General features: G+C 42.6%; 1 protein-coding gene across 1 annotated transcript in view; it reads left to right on the forward strand.

Annotated features, from left to right (window-relative positions):
- The first annotated feature begins 259 nt into the window (after window positions 1–259).
- LOC147336273 (uncharacterized) overlaps window positions 260–21,866 on the forward strand; it is a 113,709-nt gene continuing 92,102 nt past the window's right edge. The window contains exon 1 of the mRNA XM_086286162.1: window positions 260–670. Coding sequence (XP_086142288.1) covers window positions 260–670 — 411 coding nt within the window. The remainder of the gene's footprint in view (window positions 671–21,866) is intronic.

Below are 21,866 nucleotides of genomic sequence, written 5' to 3' on the forward strand. Positions count from 1 at the left end.
TTCCTGTCTGATTGGTTGAATTTCACGGAGGGGCGAGCAAGATGGCAGCGTGAAGAGGAGTTTTTGTTTGAGTTCTCAGCACGAGACACTTATTTGACGTCTTTCTGGCCTTCGGGACTTTTTTGGAGATCAGCGCGCTAAACTTGCTGGATCTGAGGCCAGGGTCTGCGGCGGCAGCATGTTGAAATGCTCAAAAAGGACTGAGTGACTCGGGCAAGCCACATGCGGCTAGCGACATGAAAGAAATGGACCCTTCATGATGCGTTCAACGTGCCAGCGCTGTGGTGGGAAAGGCTCCATCATAAACACGCCCTGCACCGAGGTTCAGGCCAAGAAGAAGAAGACGATGACTTCCAAGCCCAAGAAGGTCAGCCTCAGCGTGGGCGAGCTGATTGTGAAAGCCGTGGCCGCTTCCAAGGAGCGCAACGGCCTGTCCGTGGCCGCCCTCAAGAAGGCTCTGGCTGCCGGAGGCTACGATGTGGACAAGAACAAGGCCCGTGTCAAGACCGCCATCAAGAGCCTGGTGGCGAAGGGCACTCTGGTGCAGACCAAGGGCACCAGGACCTCCGGATCCTTCAAGATGAACAAGGCTACTGAGAGCAAAGCCAAGAAGCCCGCCGCAGCCAAAGCCAAGAAACCGGCAGCAGCTGCTAAGAAGTCGCCCAAGAAGGCAGCAGCAGCACTTCAGCTACTAGACAGGACAAAGCTGAAGGAGAACTGCCGGGACTGTTGAAGTGGGAGAGGACAACAGAGTGAGAAGACTAGGTGAGAACACATAGGAATTATTTAATGTGGGAAATCAAAATTTGGGTTAGCAAACCTGGGGAAAAGAAAACTGACTGCTTAAGTTGGAAAATTGAGACGGAGTCTGAAACATTGCGAAAATAGAAACATATACAAAATCACACACACACAAGCAGAACATGCATTAACCCTACTAACAATTCCAAACACAAAATGACTCATGAAGACTCATAGCACATTAGTTAAGAAATGATTAAATAATAGCAGAGAAATGTGTAGGAAAGGCAGCTTTAAGAACATGCTCTGCTGGAGATGCAGCTCCACAGACATGCATTAGACCTGCCTAATAACACAAACCCATGCAATGAAAATTAGCTTGTTATCTTTCATCAGTGTTACAATAGTGTCAATTTAGCAGACACTTGTTATCAAATACTGAATTTATCCTAAAGAAAAAAAAATTGACTCTACAAGTTGCAGGACAACAATTTAACTTTTGTGGGAAAAAAAATAAATAAAAATCCTGGTTTGATAAATCAGTGATCAGACAATAAATTTAGTGTTAAAATGGTAAATTGGGAGAAGCTTCCTGCTTGATTGAGGCAGCATAAGTAATTTACTGTATGAGGGAAATTGTCTTTTGTGATACTATTTTGAACATGCTTTTCTGTCGTCCTGTCAACTTAGTGGGTTAATAGCTGATATGCAAATTAGTTGATCGGTTTTAGATTAATGAAAGGTGATTGAATTCTAGCACGAGTGAATGAGATGTGTTGGAGTTTGTTGTGTGTTGAGTAGAGACTCTAAAACACTGAGTTTCCTGCTTTGATGTGCGAGTGAATCCTGTATTTAGATACACAACTCTGAATACGTCAGAACAGACTGTTTTGTGAAGTGCATGACAGCATGTCACATGTTTTATGATGAAGGGAAAAAGGAAAAATTGAATAAAATAGATCTGTGGCTTAAATGAGTGAAGAGCACAGACCGGGTGATTAAACTCATAGCTAATATGACATTAGGGTTATGTTGTGTGTTGTGCAGCTGATGGTTGATTTGGAGTGAATCTAGCTGATGATTTTTCTTTTGTTGTGAAGTTGAGCCTGCCGATTAGTATGATGGTATGATAAACCATGCTAATGGTATGATTTACCCTCCTGAGATGAGGAGCTTGTGTCATGACTTAACAAGGCCTTTTTATTTTGATACTTTCACAGTGCACTGAGAGTTTGGTTTGATAATCTCTGTTATTTTTTATTTTTCATTTTTGAACAAGCACTGATTTTTGCTTGTGAATTTCTTTTCTTTGAGCAGATCTGCAAGTCGGGAATTAAAAGCGTTACACGTCGTCAAGAAAATTGTTGCAAGTGAGTTTCTCCACATTTAAAATGGGTTCAGGAGAAAGCCACTTATTTGGGACAATTAGGAAATGAGAGTCCCCCCCAAAAAGGATTCAACGAGGAAATCCAGTCTAAATTATTTTTCTTTTTGAAATAACGTCGTTTTGCTGAGCGTGGAAACGAATGCGATGATAATTTCCACAATTAGCAAAAGAAGGAACCACTGAGTGAATGAGTAAGAATTTTAAAATATCTGACTGACTGACTGAACATGATTGTGTGAAGCTAACCCCCACCTGACAAAGGTGCAGATGAACCCATGTGTTTCCTTTTACAGGAGCAGAAAGATGACAGCAACACTCGAGGTTGCATGATGATTTAACCTTTTAAATGCCATTTTCTGTGTCTGTGCATTTATCAGGTGTGTTATTCATAGGCTTGAGTTGCTCACAGAGATATCTGTGACAAAGTATGCATACGCCTGCGCAAGCGCTAATATTTGCATTTTCTTTTCTTACAGCATGCCAGTTCTTCATGTGAATTGATGATGCGATTTATACCAGGACAACTGGTTGATGTTTTTTCCTACTACAGGATTTCTGGGTTTATGTGTGAGGAAAACTGTGTTTACAGGTTATGAGTGGTGATGCTGTTGCATTGTGTTGATGGGAAAATGTGAAGGTTACTTTGATAATGTGAATAACCTGTGTGAAATTTCCTGTGTTGAGAACTGGTGTTACTTCTTTCCACAGCTAGGGTTGACTTTATGGTGTTTTTATGGCACCTCTGGAACCTGTTGACCTGTGTCTGACCTCTGTCTGACTACAGTCAATGTGTATTGCTAATGTTAGTTTCTTTGAGAATGCTGTGGAAGATTCAGCTGAAACGGACAAGTGACATGAGTAAAACAAATAAGAGATACAGTGTTTCTGGGATAGTTTGATATGGGCTCATTAGCTGGCCACTTTTGAGCCCATAGTAATATATAAGTGGAGTGACTTTGCTTAAGAGCAGTCACCGATTACATTAATGTTGCCTGAGTACATGGGATGATCCATGTCTGAGGCGACTTATGAAAATAATTGTAGTTTACTGATTTGAGAAAACCTGCACATGACACTTGTCTTGCTGATGTTGAATGCTTCTTGTCCTTATGATACAATTGTTTACAGGTATGAAGTTTGATTTTACTTCCAGATTTTGTTTTCCAGGCCATGATGGTGTGTATGCAGGCTCCTGGGAGAGCCAGGTGTTAAGCAAACTTAATATGCAAAGCACACTAACATTTTCATTGCAGGATTATGGGTCCAGGGTGGTGCTGCTCCAGGGGAGGAGATGCCCTGATGTTGCCTGGGATATGATCTAGCTAATCTTTTTCTTTAAGACTGGAATCCAGGTTTGGTGAGTTGACGCATGGGTGTGTCCATGCGTCAAGAGGAGGGGTCCAAGGATTAACATTAAACAATGTTTTTTATTATTGTTGCAGTGATTTGTGTGATTAGCCGTTTTATTTACAAATATTAAACCTATGCAAGTGGTGCACCCATGTTCAGATGAGGCTTTGATGGCCTATAAGTGAAGTTCACTGAACTAAAGAATGTGGTTTGATGATTGTTGACATACTCTCCAAATAGTTTGTCTTCCTAGCAAGGAAATACAGGTGCAGCAGTAATCTCCTGAGAAATCTTCAGAGGCCCAGTGAGAAGCGCATAGCTGACAGGACCAGGCAGTGGTTGAGGTCAAAGATCAAGCTGATTGGGGCCCATCATGAAATCAGACCTTGGAGCCACAGCAAGGACCATGAAACTGCCTGCAAAATAGAGGAGAGGATCGTCCACAAGATGGGAGAGAGGCTTCAGGAGGATCAGAGATCATCTTCAGCACAGCAGACATCACACAGAGAGCTGTGCTACTAAGCTTCCAGGAAATCAAGAGGAGACTTCCCACAGCAAGATTTTAAATAAAATGAAAGATTCAATATTGACGCTGAGGAAGACGACTAAGGTGTACGACGTGCTCTGCCTTAAACCTTCAGCAGCGTTGGAACATGAAAACTCGTGGGATGAGGGGAGCGTGCCAAGCTCCATCGACAGCGCAGAAGGAGTTCGAGGATGACATCATGATTCTGTGAAAGCACAGGAACCAGAAGCTATGGTGGTGATGACAGCAGTTTCCTATGAACATCACCTAATGCTGTGCCACTATACTGTGCATACGATGACACTCTGAAGGCTGCTGGGATCATAACAGCAGTAAGATGACGGAACCCAGCACCCTTTCCACAGAGAGCTTTTTCTGCAGAGCGTGGACAATTAAGGAGTCATAAATATCCCCCTCACAAGACGAAGGTCTGAAGTCAGGTGATGGGGGCTGGTAAGAGGCCATAAAACTAGAGTGCTGAGAGGTCTGCAGCTTGGAAATAGCTGAGACCCATGTTGACGAACAACAAAACCAACTGGTATGTTTGAATGTCTATTCTACATACATTTGGACTCTGGTCCTATGGACAGTGATGGAAACAACTGGAAGAGACATTCATGACGCCCTGCAGAACTCAAACCACTCTGCAGAGAGACATGTGATGTGCACACCTGGAGGAAGCATTACCAAGCTGAGATGTTTTTGAAAATGTTATCTTCTTATTTTCACTATTAAATTAACAATTTCTTTGTTTGCTCATAGGATGCAGTTTGCCATGAGATGAGATCAATGAGGAATGGGATAACTGCTAATACATTTGTTGAACTGTGTACCTTTTCAGTAATTTAGGGTGATTTGACGTATGCTGAGTATCAAAATGTTTGCATTGAAACTGTCAGACATGAGGTATTCATACCTGGGAACTTTTCAAGCATAAAGGTCAAAAAGGGGGGAAATGTTAGATTTGTATTGTTGATTGTCATTTATGCTTAGAAATATTTACTTATATATGCTTAGAGTTTTGTAATTAGTTGTAGATTGGTAGAGGTTTTGATCCTTGATAGTCTGCAAACTTTGTGTGTATTAGACAGCACTTTGGGAGCATGAGAGGTCATACCGTGTCTTATTATTTTATGGTAGGATTAACGTAGTTGCGTCTGTTCTAGTCTAAGTGCTCTTTGTTTAGATGAACTGCAGGACTTCCTCACCGTGTTATCTAGGATGAACCATCTAGGGTGAGGGGGAGGCTACCCTCTTCCTGACCAAGAATGTTTGACCCTTTGATCAGCAGTCCCCACACACACACACACACACACACACACACACACACACACAGGCAAGGTACTCTTTGTTTGTATGTAGACGTCGTATGTTAATGAACCTATGCATATTCATGTAACCTCAATAAAAGGACAGTGTATGGGAGAACGGACGAGAGCTACTGGGGTCAAGCGAAGGAACGGTGCCTGTCCGGTTCTCTCCCGTGCACGAGTACCATGAAGAAGTTTGCCTACTTGCGTCTTGCTTGCAGTGTAATTATATTGTCTTAACGTTCCAGCGAATAGGTTCAAGCTACAAACCTAACACTAACCTGAAACCATTAAATAACCAACCAGCCTGTGCGAGCGATCTGTGTCAGCTGATCCCTGCAACCGTGCACTGAAGTTTTAGATCAAATAAACTAAGCTGAAACCATTAAATAACCAACCAGGCTGTGCCAGAGATCTGTGTCAGCTGATCCCTGCGAACGTGGACTGAAGTTTTAGATCAAATAAACTAAGCTGAAACCACTAAATAACTAACCAGCCTGTGCCAGCGATCTGTGTCAGCTGATCCCTGCAACCGTGCACTGAAGTTTTAGAGAAAATAAACTAAGTTGAAACCATTAAATAACTAAACAGCGTGTGTCAGGGATCTGTGTTAGCTGATCCCTGCAAATGTGCACTGAAGTTTTACAGAAAATAAAGTAAGCTGAAACAATTAAATAACTAACCAGCCTGTGCCAGGGATCTGTGTTAGCTGATCTTTGCGACCATGCACTGAAGTCTTAGATAAAATAAACCAAACCGAAACCATTAAATAACTAACCAGCCTGTGCCAGGGATCTGTGTCAGCTGATCCCTGCAACCGTGCACTGAAGTTTTAGATAAACTTGGCTGAAACCATTAAATAACTAACCAGCCTGTGCCAGCGATCTGTGTCAGCTGATTCCTGCAACCGTGCACTGAAGTTTTAGATAAACTAAGCTGAAACCATTAAATAACTAGCCAGCCTGTGCCAGGGATCTGTGTCAGCTGATCCCTGCAACCGTGCACTGAAGTTTTAGATAAACTAAGCTGAAACCATTAAATAACTAGCCAGCCTGTGCCAGCGATCTGTTTCATCTGATTCCTGCAACCGTGCACTGAAGTTTTAGATAAACTAAGTTGAAACCATTAAATAACTAACCAGCCTGTGCCAACGATCTGTGTCAGCTGATCCCTGCAACCGTGCACTGAAGTTTTAGATAAACTAAGCTGAAACCATTAAATAACTAACCAGCCTGTGCCAGCGATCTGTGTCAGCTGATCCCTGCAAGCGTGCACTGAAGTTTTAGATCAAATAAACTAACCTGAAACCATTTAAATAACTAACCAGCCTGTGACAGCGATCTGTGTCAGCTGATCCCTGCAAGCGTGCACTGAAGTTTTAGATCAAATAAACTAAGCTGAAACCATTAAATAACTAACCAGCCTGTGCCAGCGATCTGTGTCAGCTGATCCCTGCAACCGTGCACTGAAGTTTTAGATAAACTTGGCTGAAACCATTAAATAACTAGCCAGCCTGTGCCAGGGATCTGTGTCAGCTGATCCCTGCAACCGTGCACTGAAGTTTTAGATAAACTTGGCTGAAACCATTAAATAACTAACCAGCCTGTACCAGCGATCTGTTTCAGCTGATCCCTGCAACCGTGCACTGAAGTTTTAGATAAACTAAGCTGAAACCATTAAATAACTAGCCAGCCTCTGCCAGCGATCTGTGTCAGCTGATCCCTGCAACCGTGCACTGAAGTTTTAGATAAAATAAACCAAACCGAAACCATTAAATAACTAACCAGCCTGTGCCAGCGATCTGTGTCAGCTGATTCCTGCAACCGTGCACTGAAGTTTTAGATAAACTAAGCTGAAACCATTAAATAACTAGCCAGCCTGTGCCAGCGATCTGTTTCATCTGATCCCTGCAACCGTGCACTGAAGTTTTAGATAAACTAAGCTGAAACCATTAAATAACTAACCAGCCTGTGCCAGCGATCTGTGTCAGCTGATCCCTGCAACCGTGCACTGAAGTTTTAGATAAACTAAGTTGAAACCATTAAATAACTAACCAGCCTGTGCCAACGATCTGTGTCAGCTGATCCCTGCAACCGTGCACTGAAGTTTTAGATAAACTAAGCTGAAACCATTAAATAACTAACCAGCCTGTGCCAGCGATCTGTGTCAGCTGATCCCTGCAACCGTGCACTGAAGTTTTAGATAAACTAAGCTGAAACCATTAAATAACTAACCAGCCTGTGCCAGCGATCTGTGTCAGCTGATCCCTGCAACCGTGCACTGAAGTTTTAGATAAACTAAGCTGAAACCATTAAATAACTAACCAGCCTGTGCCAGCGATCTGTGTCAGCTGATCCCTGCAACCGTGCACTGAAGTTTTAGATAAAATAAACCAAACCGAAACCATTAAATAACTAACCAGCCTGTGCCAGCGATCTGTGTCAGCTGATTCCTGCAACCGTGCACTGAAGTTTTAGTTAAACTAAGCTGAAACCATTAAATAACTAGCCAGCCTGTGCCAGGGATCTGTGTCAGCTGATCCCTGCAACCGTGCACTGAAGTTTTAGATAAACTAAGCTGAAACCATTAAATAACTAGCCAGCCTGTGCCAGCGATCTGTTTCATCTGATCCCTGCAACCGTGCACTGAAGTTTTAGATAAACTAAGCTGAAACCATTAAATAACTAACCAGCCTGTGCCAGCGATCTGTGTCAGCTGATCCCTGCAACCGTGCACTGAAGTTTTTTATGATAAACTAAGTTGAAACCATTTAAATAACTAACCAGCCTGTGACAGCGATCTGTGTCAGCTGATCCCTGCAACCGTGCACTGAAGTTTTAGATCAAATAAACTAAGCTGAAACCATTAAATAACTAACCAGCCTGTGCCAGCGATCTGTGTCAGCTGATCCCTGCAACCGTTCACTTACGTCTTAGATCAAATAAACTAAGCTGAAACCATTAAATAACTAACCAGCCTGTGCCAGCGATCTGTGTCAGCTGATCCCTGCAACCGTGCACTGAAGTTTTAGATCAAATAAACTAAGCTGAAACCATTAAATAACCAACCAGCCTGTGCCAGCGATCTGTGTCAGCTGATCCCTGCGAACGTGGACTGAAGTTTTAGATCAAATAAACAAAGCTGAAACAATTAAATAACTAACCAGCGATCTGTGTCAGCTGATCACTGCGACCGTGCACTGAAGTTTTAGATAAAATAAACTAAGTTGAAACCATTCAATAACTAACCAGCCTGTGCCAGCGATCTGTGTCAGCGGATCCCTGCGACCGTGCACTGAAGTTTTAGATCAAATAAACTAAGTTAAAACCATTAAATAACTAACCAGCCTGTGCCAGCGATCTGTGTCAGCGGATCCCTGCGACCGTGCACTGAAGTTTAAGATAAAATAAACTAAGTTGAAACCATTAAATAACTAACCAGCCTGTGCCAGGGATCTGTGTCAGCTGATCCCTGCAACCGTGCACTGAAGTTTTAGATAAACTAAGCTGAAACCATTAAATAACTAGCCAGCCTGTGCCAGCGATCTGTTTCAGCTGATCTTTGCAAACGTGCACTGAAGTTTTAGATCAAATAAACTAACCTGAAACCATTAAATAACCAACCAGCCTGTGCGAGCGATCTGTGTCAGCTGATCCCTGCAAACGTGCACTGAAGTTTTAGATCAAATAAACTAACCTGAAACCATTAAATAACCAACCAGCCTGTGCGAGCGATCTGTGTCAGCTGATCCCTGCAATCGTGCACTGAAGTTTTAGATAAACTTGGCTGAAACCATTAAATAACTAACCAGCCTGTACCAGCGATCTGTTTCAGCTGATCCCTGCAATCGTGCACTGAAGTTTTAGAGAAAATAAACTAAGTTGAAACCATTAAATAACTAACCAGCCTGTGCCAGGAATCTTTGTCAACTGATCCCTGCAACTGTGCACTGAAGTTCTACAGAAAATAAAGTAAGCTGAAACAATTAAATAACTAACCAGCCTGTGCCAGGGATCTGTGTCAGCTGATCCCTGCGACCATGCACTGAAGTCTTAGATCAAATAAACTAACCTGAAACCATTTAAATAACTAACCAGCCTGTGCGAGCGATCTGTGTCAGCTGATCCCTGGAACCGTACACTCAAGTTTTAGATCAAATAAACTAAGCTGAAACCATTAAATAACCAATCAGCCTGTGCGAGCGATCTGTGTCAGCTGATCCCTGGAACCGTGCACTCAAGTTGTAGATCAAATAAACAAAGGTGAAACCATTAAATAACTAACCAGCGATCTGTGTCAGCTGATCACTGCGACCGTGCACTGAAGTTTTAGATCAAATAAACTAAGCTGAAACCACTAAATAACTAACCAGCCTGTGCCAGCGATCTGTGTCAGCTGATACCTGCAACCGTGCACTGAAGTTTTAGAGAAAATAAACTAAGTTGAAACCATTAAATAACTAACCAGCGTGTGTCAGGGATCTGTGTTAGCTGATCCCTGCAACCGTGCACTGAAGTTTTAGAGAAAATAAACTAAGTTGAAACCATTAAATAACTAACCAGCCTGTGCCAGGGATCTGTGTCAGCTGATCTTTGCGACCATGCACTGAAGTCTTAGATCAAATAAACTAACCTGAAACCATTTAAATAACTAACCAGCCTGTGCAAGGGATCTGTGTCAGCTGATCCCTGCAAGCGTGCACTGAAATTTTAGATCAAATAAACTAACCTGAAACCATTAAATAACTAACCAGCCTGTGCAAGGGATCTGTGTCAGCTGATCCCTGCAACCGCGCACTGAAGTTTTAGATAAACTTGGCTGAAACCATTAAATAACTAACCAGCCTGTACCAGCGATCTGTTTCAGCTGATCCCTGCAATCGTGCACTGAAGTTTTAGATCAAATAAACTAAGTTAAAACCATTAAATAACTAACCAGCCTGTGCCAGCGATCTGTGTCAGCGGATCCCTGCGACCGTGCACTGAAGTTTTAGATAAAATAAACTAAGTTGAAACCATTAAATAACTAACCAGCCTGTGCAAGGGATCTGTGTCAGCTGATCCCTGCAACCGCGCACTGAAGTTTTAGATAAACTTGGCTGAAACCATTAAATAACTAACCAGCCTGTACCAGCGATCTGTTTCAGCTGATCCCTGCAATCGTGCACTGAAGTTTTAGATCAAATAAACTAAGTTAAAACCATTAAATAACTAACCAGCCTGTGCCAGGGATCTGTGTCAGCTGATTCCTGCAACCGTGCACTGAAGTTTTAGATAAACTAAGCTGAAACCATTAAATAACTAGCCAGCCTGTGCCAGCGATCTGTGTCAGGTGATCCCTGCAACCGTGCACTGAAGTTTTAGATAAAATAAACCAAACCGAAACCATTAAATAACTAACCAGCCTGTGCCAGCGATCTGTTTCAGCTGATCCCTGCAATCGTGCACTGAAGTTTTAGATCAAATAAACTAAGTTAAAACCATTAAATAACTAACCAGCCTGTGCCAGGGATCTGTGTCAGCTGATTCCTGCAACCGTGCACTGAAGTTTTAGATAAACTTGGCTGAAACCATTAAATAACTAACCAGCCTGTACCAGCGATCTGTTTCAGCTGATCCCTGCAACCGTGCACTGAAGTTTTAGATAAACTAAGCTGAAACCATTAAATAACTAGCCAGCCTGTGCCAGCGATCTGTGTCAGCTGATCCCTGCAACCGTGCACTGAAGTTTTAGATAAACTTGGCTGAAACCATTAAATAACTAACCAGCCTGTACCAGCGATCTGTTTCAGCTGATCCCTGCAACCGTGCACTGAAGTTTTAGATAAACTAAGCTGAAACCATTAAATAACTAACCAGCCTGTGCCAGCGATCTGTGTCAGCTGATCCCTGCAACCGTGCACTGAAGTTTTAGATAAACTAAGCTGAAACCATTAAATAACTAGCCAGCCTGTGCCAGCGATCTGTTTCATCTGATCCCTGCAACCGTGCACTGAAGTTTTAGATAAACTAAGCTGAAACCATTAAATAACTAACCAGCCTGTGCCAGCGATCTGTGTCAGCTGATCCCTGCAACCGTGCACTGAAGTTTTAGATAAAATAAACCAAACCGAAACCATTAAATAACTAACCAGCCTGTGCCAGCGATCTGTGTCAGCTGATTCCTGCAACCGTGCACTGAAGTTTTAGATAAACTAAGCTGAAACCATTAAATAACTAGCCAGCCTGTGCCAGGGATCTGTGTCAGCTGATCCCTGCAACCGTGCACTGAAGTTTTAGATAAACTAAGCTGAAACCATTAAATAACTAGCCAGCCTGTGCCAGCGATCTGTTTCATCTGATCCCTGCAACCGTGCACTGAAGTTTTAGATAAACTAAGTTGAAACCATTAAATAACTAACCAGCCTGTGCCAACGATCTGTGTCAGCTGATCCCTGCAACCGTGCACTGAAGTTTTAGATAAACTAAGCTGAAACCATTAAATAACTAACCAGCCTGTGCCAGCGATCTGTGTCAGCTGATCCCTGCAACCGTGCACTGAAGTTTTAGATAAACTAAGCTGAAACCATTAAATAACTAACCAGCCTGTGCCAGCGATCTGTGTCAGCTGATCCCTTCAACCGTGCACTGAAGTTTTAGATAAACTAAGCTGAAACCATTAAATAACTAACCAGCCTGTGCCAGCGATCTGTGTCAGCTGATCCCTGCAACCGTGCACTGAAGTTTTAGATAAAATAAACCAAACCGAAACCATTAAATAACTAACCAGCCTGTGCCAGCGATCTGTGTCAGCTGATTCCTGCAACCGTGCACTGAAGTTTTAGTTAAACTAAGCTGAAACCATTAAATAACTAGCCAGCCTGTGCCAGCGATCTGTTTCATCTGATCCCTGCAACCGTGCACTGAAGTTTTAGATAAACTAAGCTGAAACCATTAAATAACTAACCAGCCTGTGCCAGCGATCTGTGTCAGCTGATCCCTGCAACCGTGCACTGAAGTTTTTTATGATAAACTAAGTTGAAACCATTTAAATAACTAACCAGCCTGTGACAGCGATCTGTGTCAGCTGATCCCTGCAACCGTGCACTGAAGTTTTAGATCAAATAAACTAAGCTGAAACCATTAAATAACTAACCAGCCTGTGCCAGCGATCTGTGTCAGCTGATCCCTGCAACCGTGCACTGAAGTTTTAGATCAAATAAACTAAGCTGAAACCATTAAATAACCAACCAGCCTGTGCCAGCGATCTGTGTCAGCTGATCCCTGCGAACGTGGACTGAAGTTTTAGATCAAATAAACAAAGCTGAAACAATTAAATAACTAACCAGCGATCTGTGTCAGCTGATCACTGCGACCGTGCACTGAAGTTTTAGATAAAATAAACCAAACCGAAACCATTAAATAACTAACCAGCCTGTGCCAGCGATCTGTGTCAGCTGATTCCTGCAACCGTGCACTGAAGTTTTAGATAAACTAAGTTGAAACCATTAAATAACTAACCAGCCTGTGCCAGCGATCTGTGTCAGCTGATCCCTGCAACCGTGCACTGAAGTTTTAGATAAACTAAGCTGAAACCATTAAATAACTAACCAGCCTGTGCCAGCGATCTGTGTCAGCTGATCCCTGCAACCGTGCACTGAAGTTTTTTATGATAAACTAAGTTGAAACCATTTAAATAACTAACCAGCCTGTGACAGCGATCTGTGTCAGCTGATCCCTGCAACCGTGCACTGACGTTTTAGATCAAATAAACTAAGCTGAAACCATTAAATAACTAACCAGCCTGTGCCAGCGATCTGTGTCAGCGGATCCCTGCAATCGTGCACTGAAGTTTTAGATCAAATAAACTAAGTTAAAACCATTAAATAACTAACCAGCCTGTGCCAGGGATCTGTGTCAGCTGATCCCTGCAACCGTGCACTGAAGTTTTAGATAAACTAAGCTGAAACCATTAAATAACTAGCCAGCCTGTGCCAGCGATCTGTGTCAGCTGATCCCTGCAACCGTGCACTGAAGTTTTAGATAAAATAAACCAAACCGAAACCATTAAATAACTAACCAGCCTGTGCCAGCGATCTGTGTCAGCTGATTCCTGCAACCGTGCACTGAAGTTTTAGATAAACTAAGCTGAAACCATTAAATAACTAGCCAGCCTGTGCCAGGGATCTGTGTCAGCTGATCCCTGCAACCGTGCACTGAAGTTTTAGATAAACTTGGCTGAAACCATTAAATAACTAACCAGCCTGTACCAGCGATCTGTTTCAGCTGATCCCTGCAACCGTGCACTGAAGTTTTAGATAAACTAAGCTGAAACCATTAAATAACTAGCCAGCCTGTGCCAGCGATCTGTGTCAGCTGATCCCTGCAACCGTGCACTGAAGTTTTAGATAAAATAAACCAAACCGAAACCATTAAATAACTAACCAGCCTGTGCCAGCGATCTGTGTCAGCTGATTCCTGCAACCGTGCACTGAAGTTTTAGATAAACTAAGCTGAAACCATTAAATAACTAGCCAGCCTGTGCCAGGGATCTGTGTCAGCTGATCCCTGCAACCGTGCACTGAAGTTTTAGATAAACTAAGCTGAAACCATTAAATAACTAGCCAGCCTGTGCCAGCGATCTGTTTCATCTGATCCCTGCAACCGTGCACTGAAGTTTTAGATAAACTAAGCTGAAACCATTAAATAACTAACCAGCCTGTGCCAGCGATCTGTGTCAGCTGATCCCTGCAACCGTGCACTGAAGTTTTAGATAAAATAAACCAAACCGAAACCATTAAATAACTAACCAGCCTGTGCCAGCGATCTGTGTCAGCTGATCCCTGCAACCGTGCACTGAAGTTTTAGATAAACTAAGCTGAAACCATTAAATAACTAACCAGCCTGTGCCAGCGATCTGTTTCAGCTGATTCCTGCAACTGTGCACTGAAGTTTTTTATGATAAACTAAGCTGAAACCATTAAATAACTAACCAGCCTGTGCCAGCGATCTGTGTCAGCTGATCCCTGCAACCGTGCACTGAAGTTTTAGATAAAATAAACCAAACCGAAACCATTAAATAACTAACCAGCCTGTGCCAGCGATCTGTGTCAGCTGATCCCTGCAACCGTGCACTGAAGTTTTAGATAAACTAAGCTGAAACCATTAAATAACTAGCCAGCCTGTGCCAGCGATCTGTTTCATCTGATCCCTGCAACCGTGCACTGAAGTTTTAGATAAACTAAGCTGAAACCATTAAATAACTAACCAGCCTGTGCCAGCGATCTGTGTCAGCTGATCCCTGCAACCGTGCACTGAAGTTTTAGATAAAATAAACCAAACCGAAACCATTAAATAACTAACCAGCCTGTGCCAGCGATCTGTGTCAGCTGATCCCTGCAACCGTGCACTGAAGTTTTAGATAAACTAAGCTGAAACCATTAAATAACTAGCCAGCCTGTGCCAGCGATCTGTTTCATCTGATCCCTGCAACCGTGCACTGAAGTTTTAGATAAACTAAGCTGAAACCATTAAATAACTAACCAGCCTGTGCCAGCGATCTGTGTCAGCTGATCCCTGCAACCGTGCACTGAAGTTTTAGATAAAATAAACCAAACCGAAACCATTAAATAACTAACCAGCCTGTGCCAGCGATCTGTGTCAGCTGATCCCTGCAACCGTGCACTGAAGTTTTAGATAAACTAAGCTGAAACCATTAAATAACTAACCAGCCTGTGACAGCGATCTGTGTCAGCTGATCCCTGCAACCGTGCACTGAAGTTTTAGATCAAATAAACTAAGCTGAAACCATTAAATAACTAACCAGCCTGTGCCAGCGATCTGTGTCAGCTGATCCCTGCAAGCGTGCACTGAAGTTTTAGATCAAATAAACTAAGCTGAAACCATTAAATAACTAACCAGCCTGTGCCAGCGATCTGTGTCAGCGGATCCCTGAGACCGTGCACTGAAGTTTTAGATCAAATAAACTAAGTTGAAAGTATTAAATAACTAACCAGCCTGTGCCAGCGATCTGTTTCAGCTGATCCCTGCGAACGTGGACTGAAGTTGTAAATCAAATAAACTAAGCTGAAACCATTAAATAACTAACCAGCCTGTGCCAGCGATCTGTGTCAGCGGATCCCTGCGACCGTGCACTGAAGTTTTAGAGAAAATAAACTAAGTTGAAACCATTAAATAACTAACCAGCGTGTGTCAGGGATCTGTGTTAGCTGATCCCTGCAACTGTGCACTGAAGTTTTACAGAAAATAAAGTAAGCTGAAACCATTAAATAACTAACCAGCCTGTGCCAGGGATCTGTGTCAGCTGATCTTTGCGACCATGCACTGAAGTTTTAGATCAAATAAACTAAGCTGAAACCATTAAATAACTAACCAGCCTGTACCAGCGATCTTTGTCAGCTGATCCCTGCGACCGTGCACTGAAGTTTTAGATCAAAAAAATTAAGTTGAAACCATTAAATAACTAACCAGCCTGTGCCAGCGATCTGTTTCAGCTGATCCCTGCGAACGTGGACTGAAGTCTTAGATCAAAATAAACTAAGCTGAAACCACAAAATAACTAACCAGCCTGTGCCAGCGATCTGTGTCAGCTGATCCCTGCAACCGTGCACTGAAGTTTTAGATCAAATAAACTAAGTTGAAACCATTAAATAACTAACCAGCCTGTGCCAGCGATCTGTGTCAGCTGATCCCTGCAACCGTGCACTGAAGTTTTAGATAAACTAAGCTGAAACCATTAAATAACTGACCAGCCTGTGCCAGCGATCTGTTTCAGCTGATCCCTGCGAACGTGGACTGAAGTCTTAGATCAAAATAAACTTGGCTGAAACCATTAAATAACTAACCACCCTGTGCCAGCGATCTGTGTCAGCTGATCCCTGCAACCGTGCACTGAAGTTTTAGATAAAATAAACTAAGCTGAAACCATTAAATAACTAACCAGCATGTGCCAGCGATCTGTGTCAGCTGATTCCTGCAACCGTGCACTGAAGTTTTAGATAAACTAAGCTGAAACCATTAAATAACTAACCAGCCTGTGCCAGCGATCTGTGTCAGCTGATCCCTGCAACCGTGCACTGAAGTTTTAGATCAAATAAACTAAGTTGAAACTATTAAATAACTAACCAGCCTGTGCCAGCGATCTGTGTCAGCTGATCCCTGCAACCGTGCACTGAAGTTTTAGATCAAATAAACTAAGTTGAAACCATTAAATAACTAACCAGCCTGTGCCAGCGATCTGTGTCAGCTGATCCCTGCAACCGTGCACTGAAGTTTTAGATAAACTAAGCTGAAACCATTAAATAACTAACCAGCCTGTGCCAGCGATCTGTGTCAGCGGATCCCTGCAATCGTGCACTGAAGTTTTAGATCAAATAAACTAAGTTAAAACCATTAAATAACTAACCAGCCTGTGCCAGGGATCTGTGTCAGCTGATCCCTGCAACCGTGCACTGAAGTTTTAGATAAACTAAGCTGAAACCATTAAATAACTAACCAGCCTGTGCCAGCGATCTGTGTCAGCTGATCCCTGCAACCGTGCACTGAAGTTTTAGATAAAATAAACCAAACCGAAACCATTAAATAACTAACCAGCCTGTGCCAGCGATCTGTGTCAGCTGATTCCTGCAACCGTGCACTGAAGTTTTAGATAAACTAAGCTGAAACCATTAAATAACTAGCCAGCCTGTGCCAGGGATCTGTGTCAGCTGATCCCTGCAACCGTGCACTGAAGTTTTAGATAAACTTGGCTGAAACCATTAAATAACTAACCAGCCTGTACCAGCGATCTGTTTCAGCTGATCCCTGCAACCGTGCACTGAAGTTTTAGATAAACTAAGCTGAAACCATTAAATAACTAGCCAGCCTGTGCCAGCGATCTGTGTCAGCTGATCCCTGCAACCGTGCACTGAAGTTTTAGATAAAATAAACCAAACCGAAACCATTAAATAACTAACCAGCCTGTGCCAGCGATCTGTGTCAGCTGATTCCTGCAACCGTGCACTGAAGTTTTAGATAAACTAAGCTGAAACCATTAAATAACTAGCCAGCCTGTGCCAGGGATCTGTGTCAGCTGATCCCTGCAACCGTGCACTGAAGTTTTAGATAAACTAAGCTGAAACCATTAAATAACTAGCCAGCCTGTGCCAGCGATCTGTTTCATCTGATCCCTGCAACCGTGCACTGAAGTTTTAGATAAACTAAGCTGAAACCATTAAATAACTAACCAGCCTGTGCCAGCGATCTGTGTCAGCTGATCCCTGCAACCGTGCACTGAAGTTTTAGATAAAATAAACCAAACCGAAACCATTAAATAACTAACCAGCCTGTGCCAGCGATCTGTGTCAGCTGATCCCTGCAACCGTGCACTGAAGTTTTAGATAAACTAAGCTGAAACCATTAAATAACTAACCAGCCTGTGCCAGCGATCTGTTTCAGCTGATTCCTGCAACTGTGCACTGAAGTTTTTTATGATAAACTAAGTTGAAACCATTTAAATAACTAACCAGCCTGTGACAGCGATCTGTGTCAGCTGATCCCTGCAACCGTGCACTGAAGTTTTAGATCAAATAAACTAAGCTGAAACCATTAAATAACTAACCAGCCTGTGCCAGCGATCTGTGTCAGCTGATCCCTGCAACCGTGCACTGAAGTTTTAGATAAAATAAACTAAGCTGAAACCATTAAATAACTAACCAGCCTGTGCCAGCGATCTGTGTCAGCTGATCCCTGCAACCGTGCACTGAAGTTTTAGATCAAATAAACTAAGCTGAAACCATTAAATAACTAACCAGCCTGTGCCAGCGATCTGTTTCAGCTGATCCCTGCGAACGTGGACTGAAGTCTTAGATCAAAATAAACTAAGCTGAAACCACAAAATAACTAACCAGCCTGTGCCAGCGATCTGTGTCAGCTGATCCCTGCAACCGTGCACTGAAGTTTTAGATAAAATAAACTAAGCTGAAACCATTAAATAACTAACCAGCCTGTGCCAGCGATCTTTGTCAGCTGATCCTTGCAAACGTGCACTGACGTTTTAGATAAAATTAACTAAGTTGAAACCATTAAATAACTAACCAGCGTGTGTCAGGGATCTGTGTTAGTTGATCCCTGCGACCGTGCACTGAAGTTTTAGATAAAATAAACTAAGTTGAAACCATTAAATAACTAACCAGCCTGTGCCAGCGCTCTGTGTCAACTGATCCCTGCAACCGTGCACTGAATTTTTAGAGAAAATAAACTAAGTTGAAACCATTAAATAACTAACCAGCCTGTGCCAGGGATCTGTGTCAGCTGATCCCTGCAACCGTGCACTGAAGTTTTAGATCAAATAAACTAACCTGAAACCATTAAATAACTAACCAGCCTGTGCAAGGGATCTGTGTCAGCTGATCCCTGCAACCGTGCACTGAAGTTTTAGATAAACTTGGCTGAAACCATTAAATAACTAACCAGCCTGTACCAGCGATCTGTTTCAGCTGATCCCTGCAATCGTGCACTGAAGTTTTAGATAAAATAAACTAAGTTAAAACCATTAAATAACTAACCAGCGATCTGTGTCAGCGGATCCCTGCGACCGTGCACTGAAGTTTTAGATAAAATAAACTAAGCTGAAACCATTAAATAACTAACCAGCGATCTGTGTCAGCGGATCCCTGCGACCGTGTACTGAAGTTTAAGATAAAATAAACTAAGTTGAAACCATTAAATAACTAACCAGTGTGTGTCAGGGATCTGTGTCAGCTGATCTTTGCGACCATGCACTGAAGTTTTAGATCAAATAAACAAAGCTGAAACCATTAAATAACTAACCAGCCTGTACCAGCGATCTGTGTCAGCTGATCACTGCGACCGTGCACTGAAGTTTTAGATCAAATAAACTAAGCTGAAACCACTAAATAACTAACCAGCCTGTGCCAGCGATCTGTGTCAGCTGATCCCTGCAACCGTGCACTGAAGTTTTAGAGAAAATAAACTAAGTTGAAACCATTAAATAACTAACCAGCGTGTGTCAGGGATCTGTGTCAGCTGATCTTTGTGACCATGCACTGAAGTCTTAGATCAAATAAACTAACCTGAAACCATTTAAATAACTAACCAGCCTGTGCCAGCGATCTGTGTCAGCGGATCCCTGCGACCGTGCACTGAAGTTTTAGATAAAATAAACTAAGTTGAAACCATTAAATAACTAACCAGCCTGTGCAAGGGATCTGTGTCAGCTGATCCCTGCAACCGTGCACTGAAGTTTTAGATAAACTAAGCTGAAACCATTAAATAACTAACCAGCCTGTGCCAGCGATCTGTTTCATCTGATCCCTGCAACCGTGCACTGAAGTTTTAGATAAACTAAGCTGAAACCATTAAATAACTAACCAGCCTGTGCCAGCGATCTGTTTCAGCTGATCTTTGCGAATGTGCACTGAAGTCTTAGATCAAAATAAACTAAGCTGAAACCACGAAATAACTAACCAGCCTGTGCCAGCGATCTGTGTCAGCTGATCCCTGCAACCGTGCACTGAAGTTTTAGATCAAATAAACTAAGCTGAAACCATTAAATAACTAACCAGCCTGTGACAGCGATCTGTGTCAGCTGATCCCTGCAACCGTGCACTGAAGTTTTAGATCAAATAAACTAAGCTGAAACCATTAAATAACTAACCAGCCTGTGCCAGCGATCTTTGTCAGCGGATCCCTGCGACCGTGCACTGAAGTTTTAGATAAAATAAACTAAGTTGAAACCATTAAATAACTAACCAGCCTGTGCAAGGGATCTGTGTCAGCTGATCCCTGCAACCGCGCACTGAAGTTTTAGATACACTTGGCTGAAACCATTAAATAACTAACCAGCCTGTATCAGCGATCTGTTTCAGCTGATCCCTGCAATCGTGCACTGAAGTTTTAGATCAAATAAACTAAGTTAAAACCATTAAATAACTAACCAGCCTGTGCCAGGGATCTGTGTCAGCTGATCACTGCAACCGTGCACTGAAGTTTTAGATAAACTAAGCTGAAACCATTAAATAACTAACCAGCCTGTGCCAGCGATCTGTTTCAGCTGATCCCTGCAACCGTGCACTGAAGTTTTAGATAAAATAAACCAAACCGAAACCATTAAATAACTAACCAGCCTGTGCCAGCGATCTGTGTCAGCTGATTCCTGCAACCGTGCACTGAAGTTTTAGATAAACTAAGTTGAAACCATTAAATAACTAACCAGCCTGTGCCAACGATCTGTGTCAGCTGATCCCTGCAACCGTGCACTGAAGTTTTAGATAAACTAAGCTGAAACAATTAAATAACTAACCAGCCTGTGCCAGCGATCTGTTTCAGCTGATCTTTGCGAATGTGCACTGAAGTCTTAGATCAAAATAAACTAAGCTGAAACCACGAAATAACTAACCAGCCTGTGCCAGGGATCTGTGTCAGCTGATCCCTGCAACCGTGCACTGAAGTTTTAGATAAACTAAGCTGAAACCATTAAATAACTAGCCAGCCTGCGCCAGCGATCTGTTTCATCTGATCCCTGCAACCGTGCACTGAAGTTTTAGATAAACTAAGCTGAAACCATTAAATAACTAACCAGCCTGTGCCAGCGATCTGTGTCAGCTGATCCCTGCAACCGTGCACTGAAGTTTTAGATAAAATAAACCAAACCGAAACCATTAAATAACTAGCCAGCCTGTGCCAGCGATCTGTGTCAGCTGATTCCTGCAACCGTGCACTGAAGTTTTAGATAAACTTGGCTGAAACCATTAAATAACTAACCAGCCTGTACCAGCGATCTGTTTCAGCTGATCCATGCAACCGTGCACTGAAGTTTTAGATAAACTAAGCTGAAACCATTAAATAACTAACCAGCCTGTGCCAGCGATCTGTGTCAGCTGATTCCTGCAACCGTGCACTGAAGTTTTAGATAAAATAAACTAAGCTGAAACCATTAAATAACTAACCAGCCTGTGCCAACGATCTGTGTCAGCTGATCCCTGCAACCGTGCACTGAAGTTTTAGATAAACTAAGCTGAAACCATTAAATAACTAACCAGCCTGTGCCAGCGATCTGTTTCAGCTGATTCCTGCAACCGTGCACTGAAGTTTTTTATGATAAACTAAGTTGAAACCATTTAAATAACTAACCAGCCTGTGACAGTGATCTGTGTCAGCTGATCCCTGCAACCGTGCACTGAAGTTTTAGATCAAATAAACTAAGCTGAAACCATTAAATAACTAACCAGCCTGTGCCAGCGATCTGTGTCAGCTGATCCCTGCAAGCGTGCACTGAAGTTTTAGATCAAATAAACTAAGCTGAAACCATTAAATAACCAACCAGCCTGTGCCAGAGATCTGTGTCAGCTGATCCCTGCGAACGTGGACTGAAGTTTTAGATCAAATAAACAAAGCTGAAACCATTAAATAACTAACCAGCGATCTGTGTTAGCTAATACCTGCAACCGTGCGCTGAAGTTTTAGAGAAAATAAACTAAGTTAAAACCATTAAATAACTAACCAGCCTGTGCCAGCGATCTGTGTCAGCGGATCCCTGCGACCGTGCACTGAAG

This window comes from Aulonocara sp. 'chitande type north' Nkhata Bay, linkage group LG3, assembly GCF_057382095.1.
Source record: "Aulonocara sp. 'chitande type north' Nkhata Bay isolate Kocher_YH1m ecotype deep benthic linkage group LG3, A_spYH_male_GT1.1, whole genome shotgun sequence".
Lineage (NCBI taxonomy): Eukaryota > Metazoa > Chordata > Actinopteri > Cichliformes > Cichlidae > Aulonocara > Aulonocara sp. 'chitande type north' Nkhata Bay.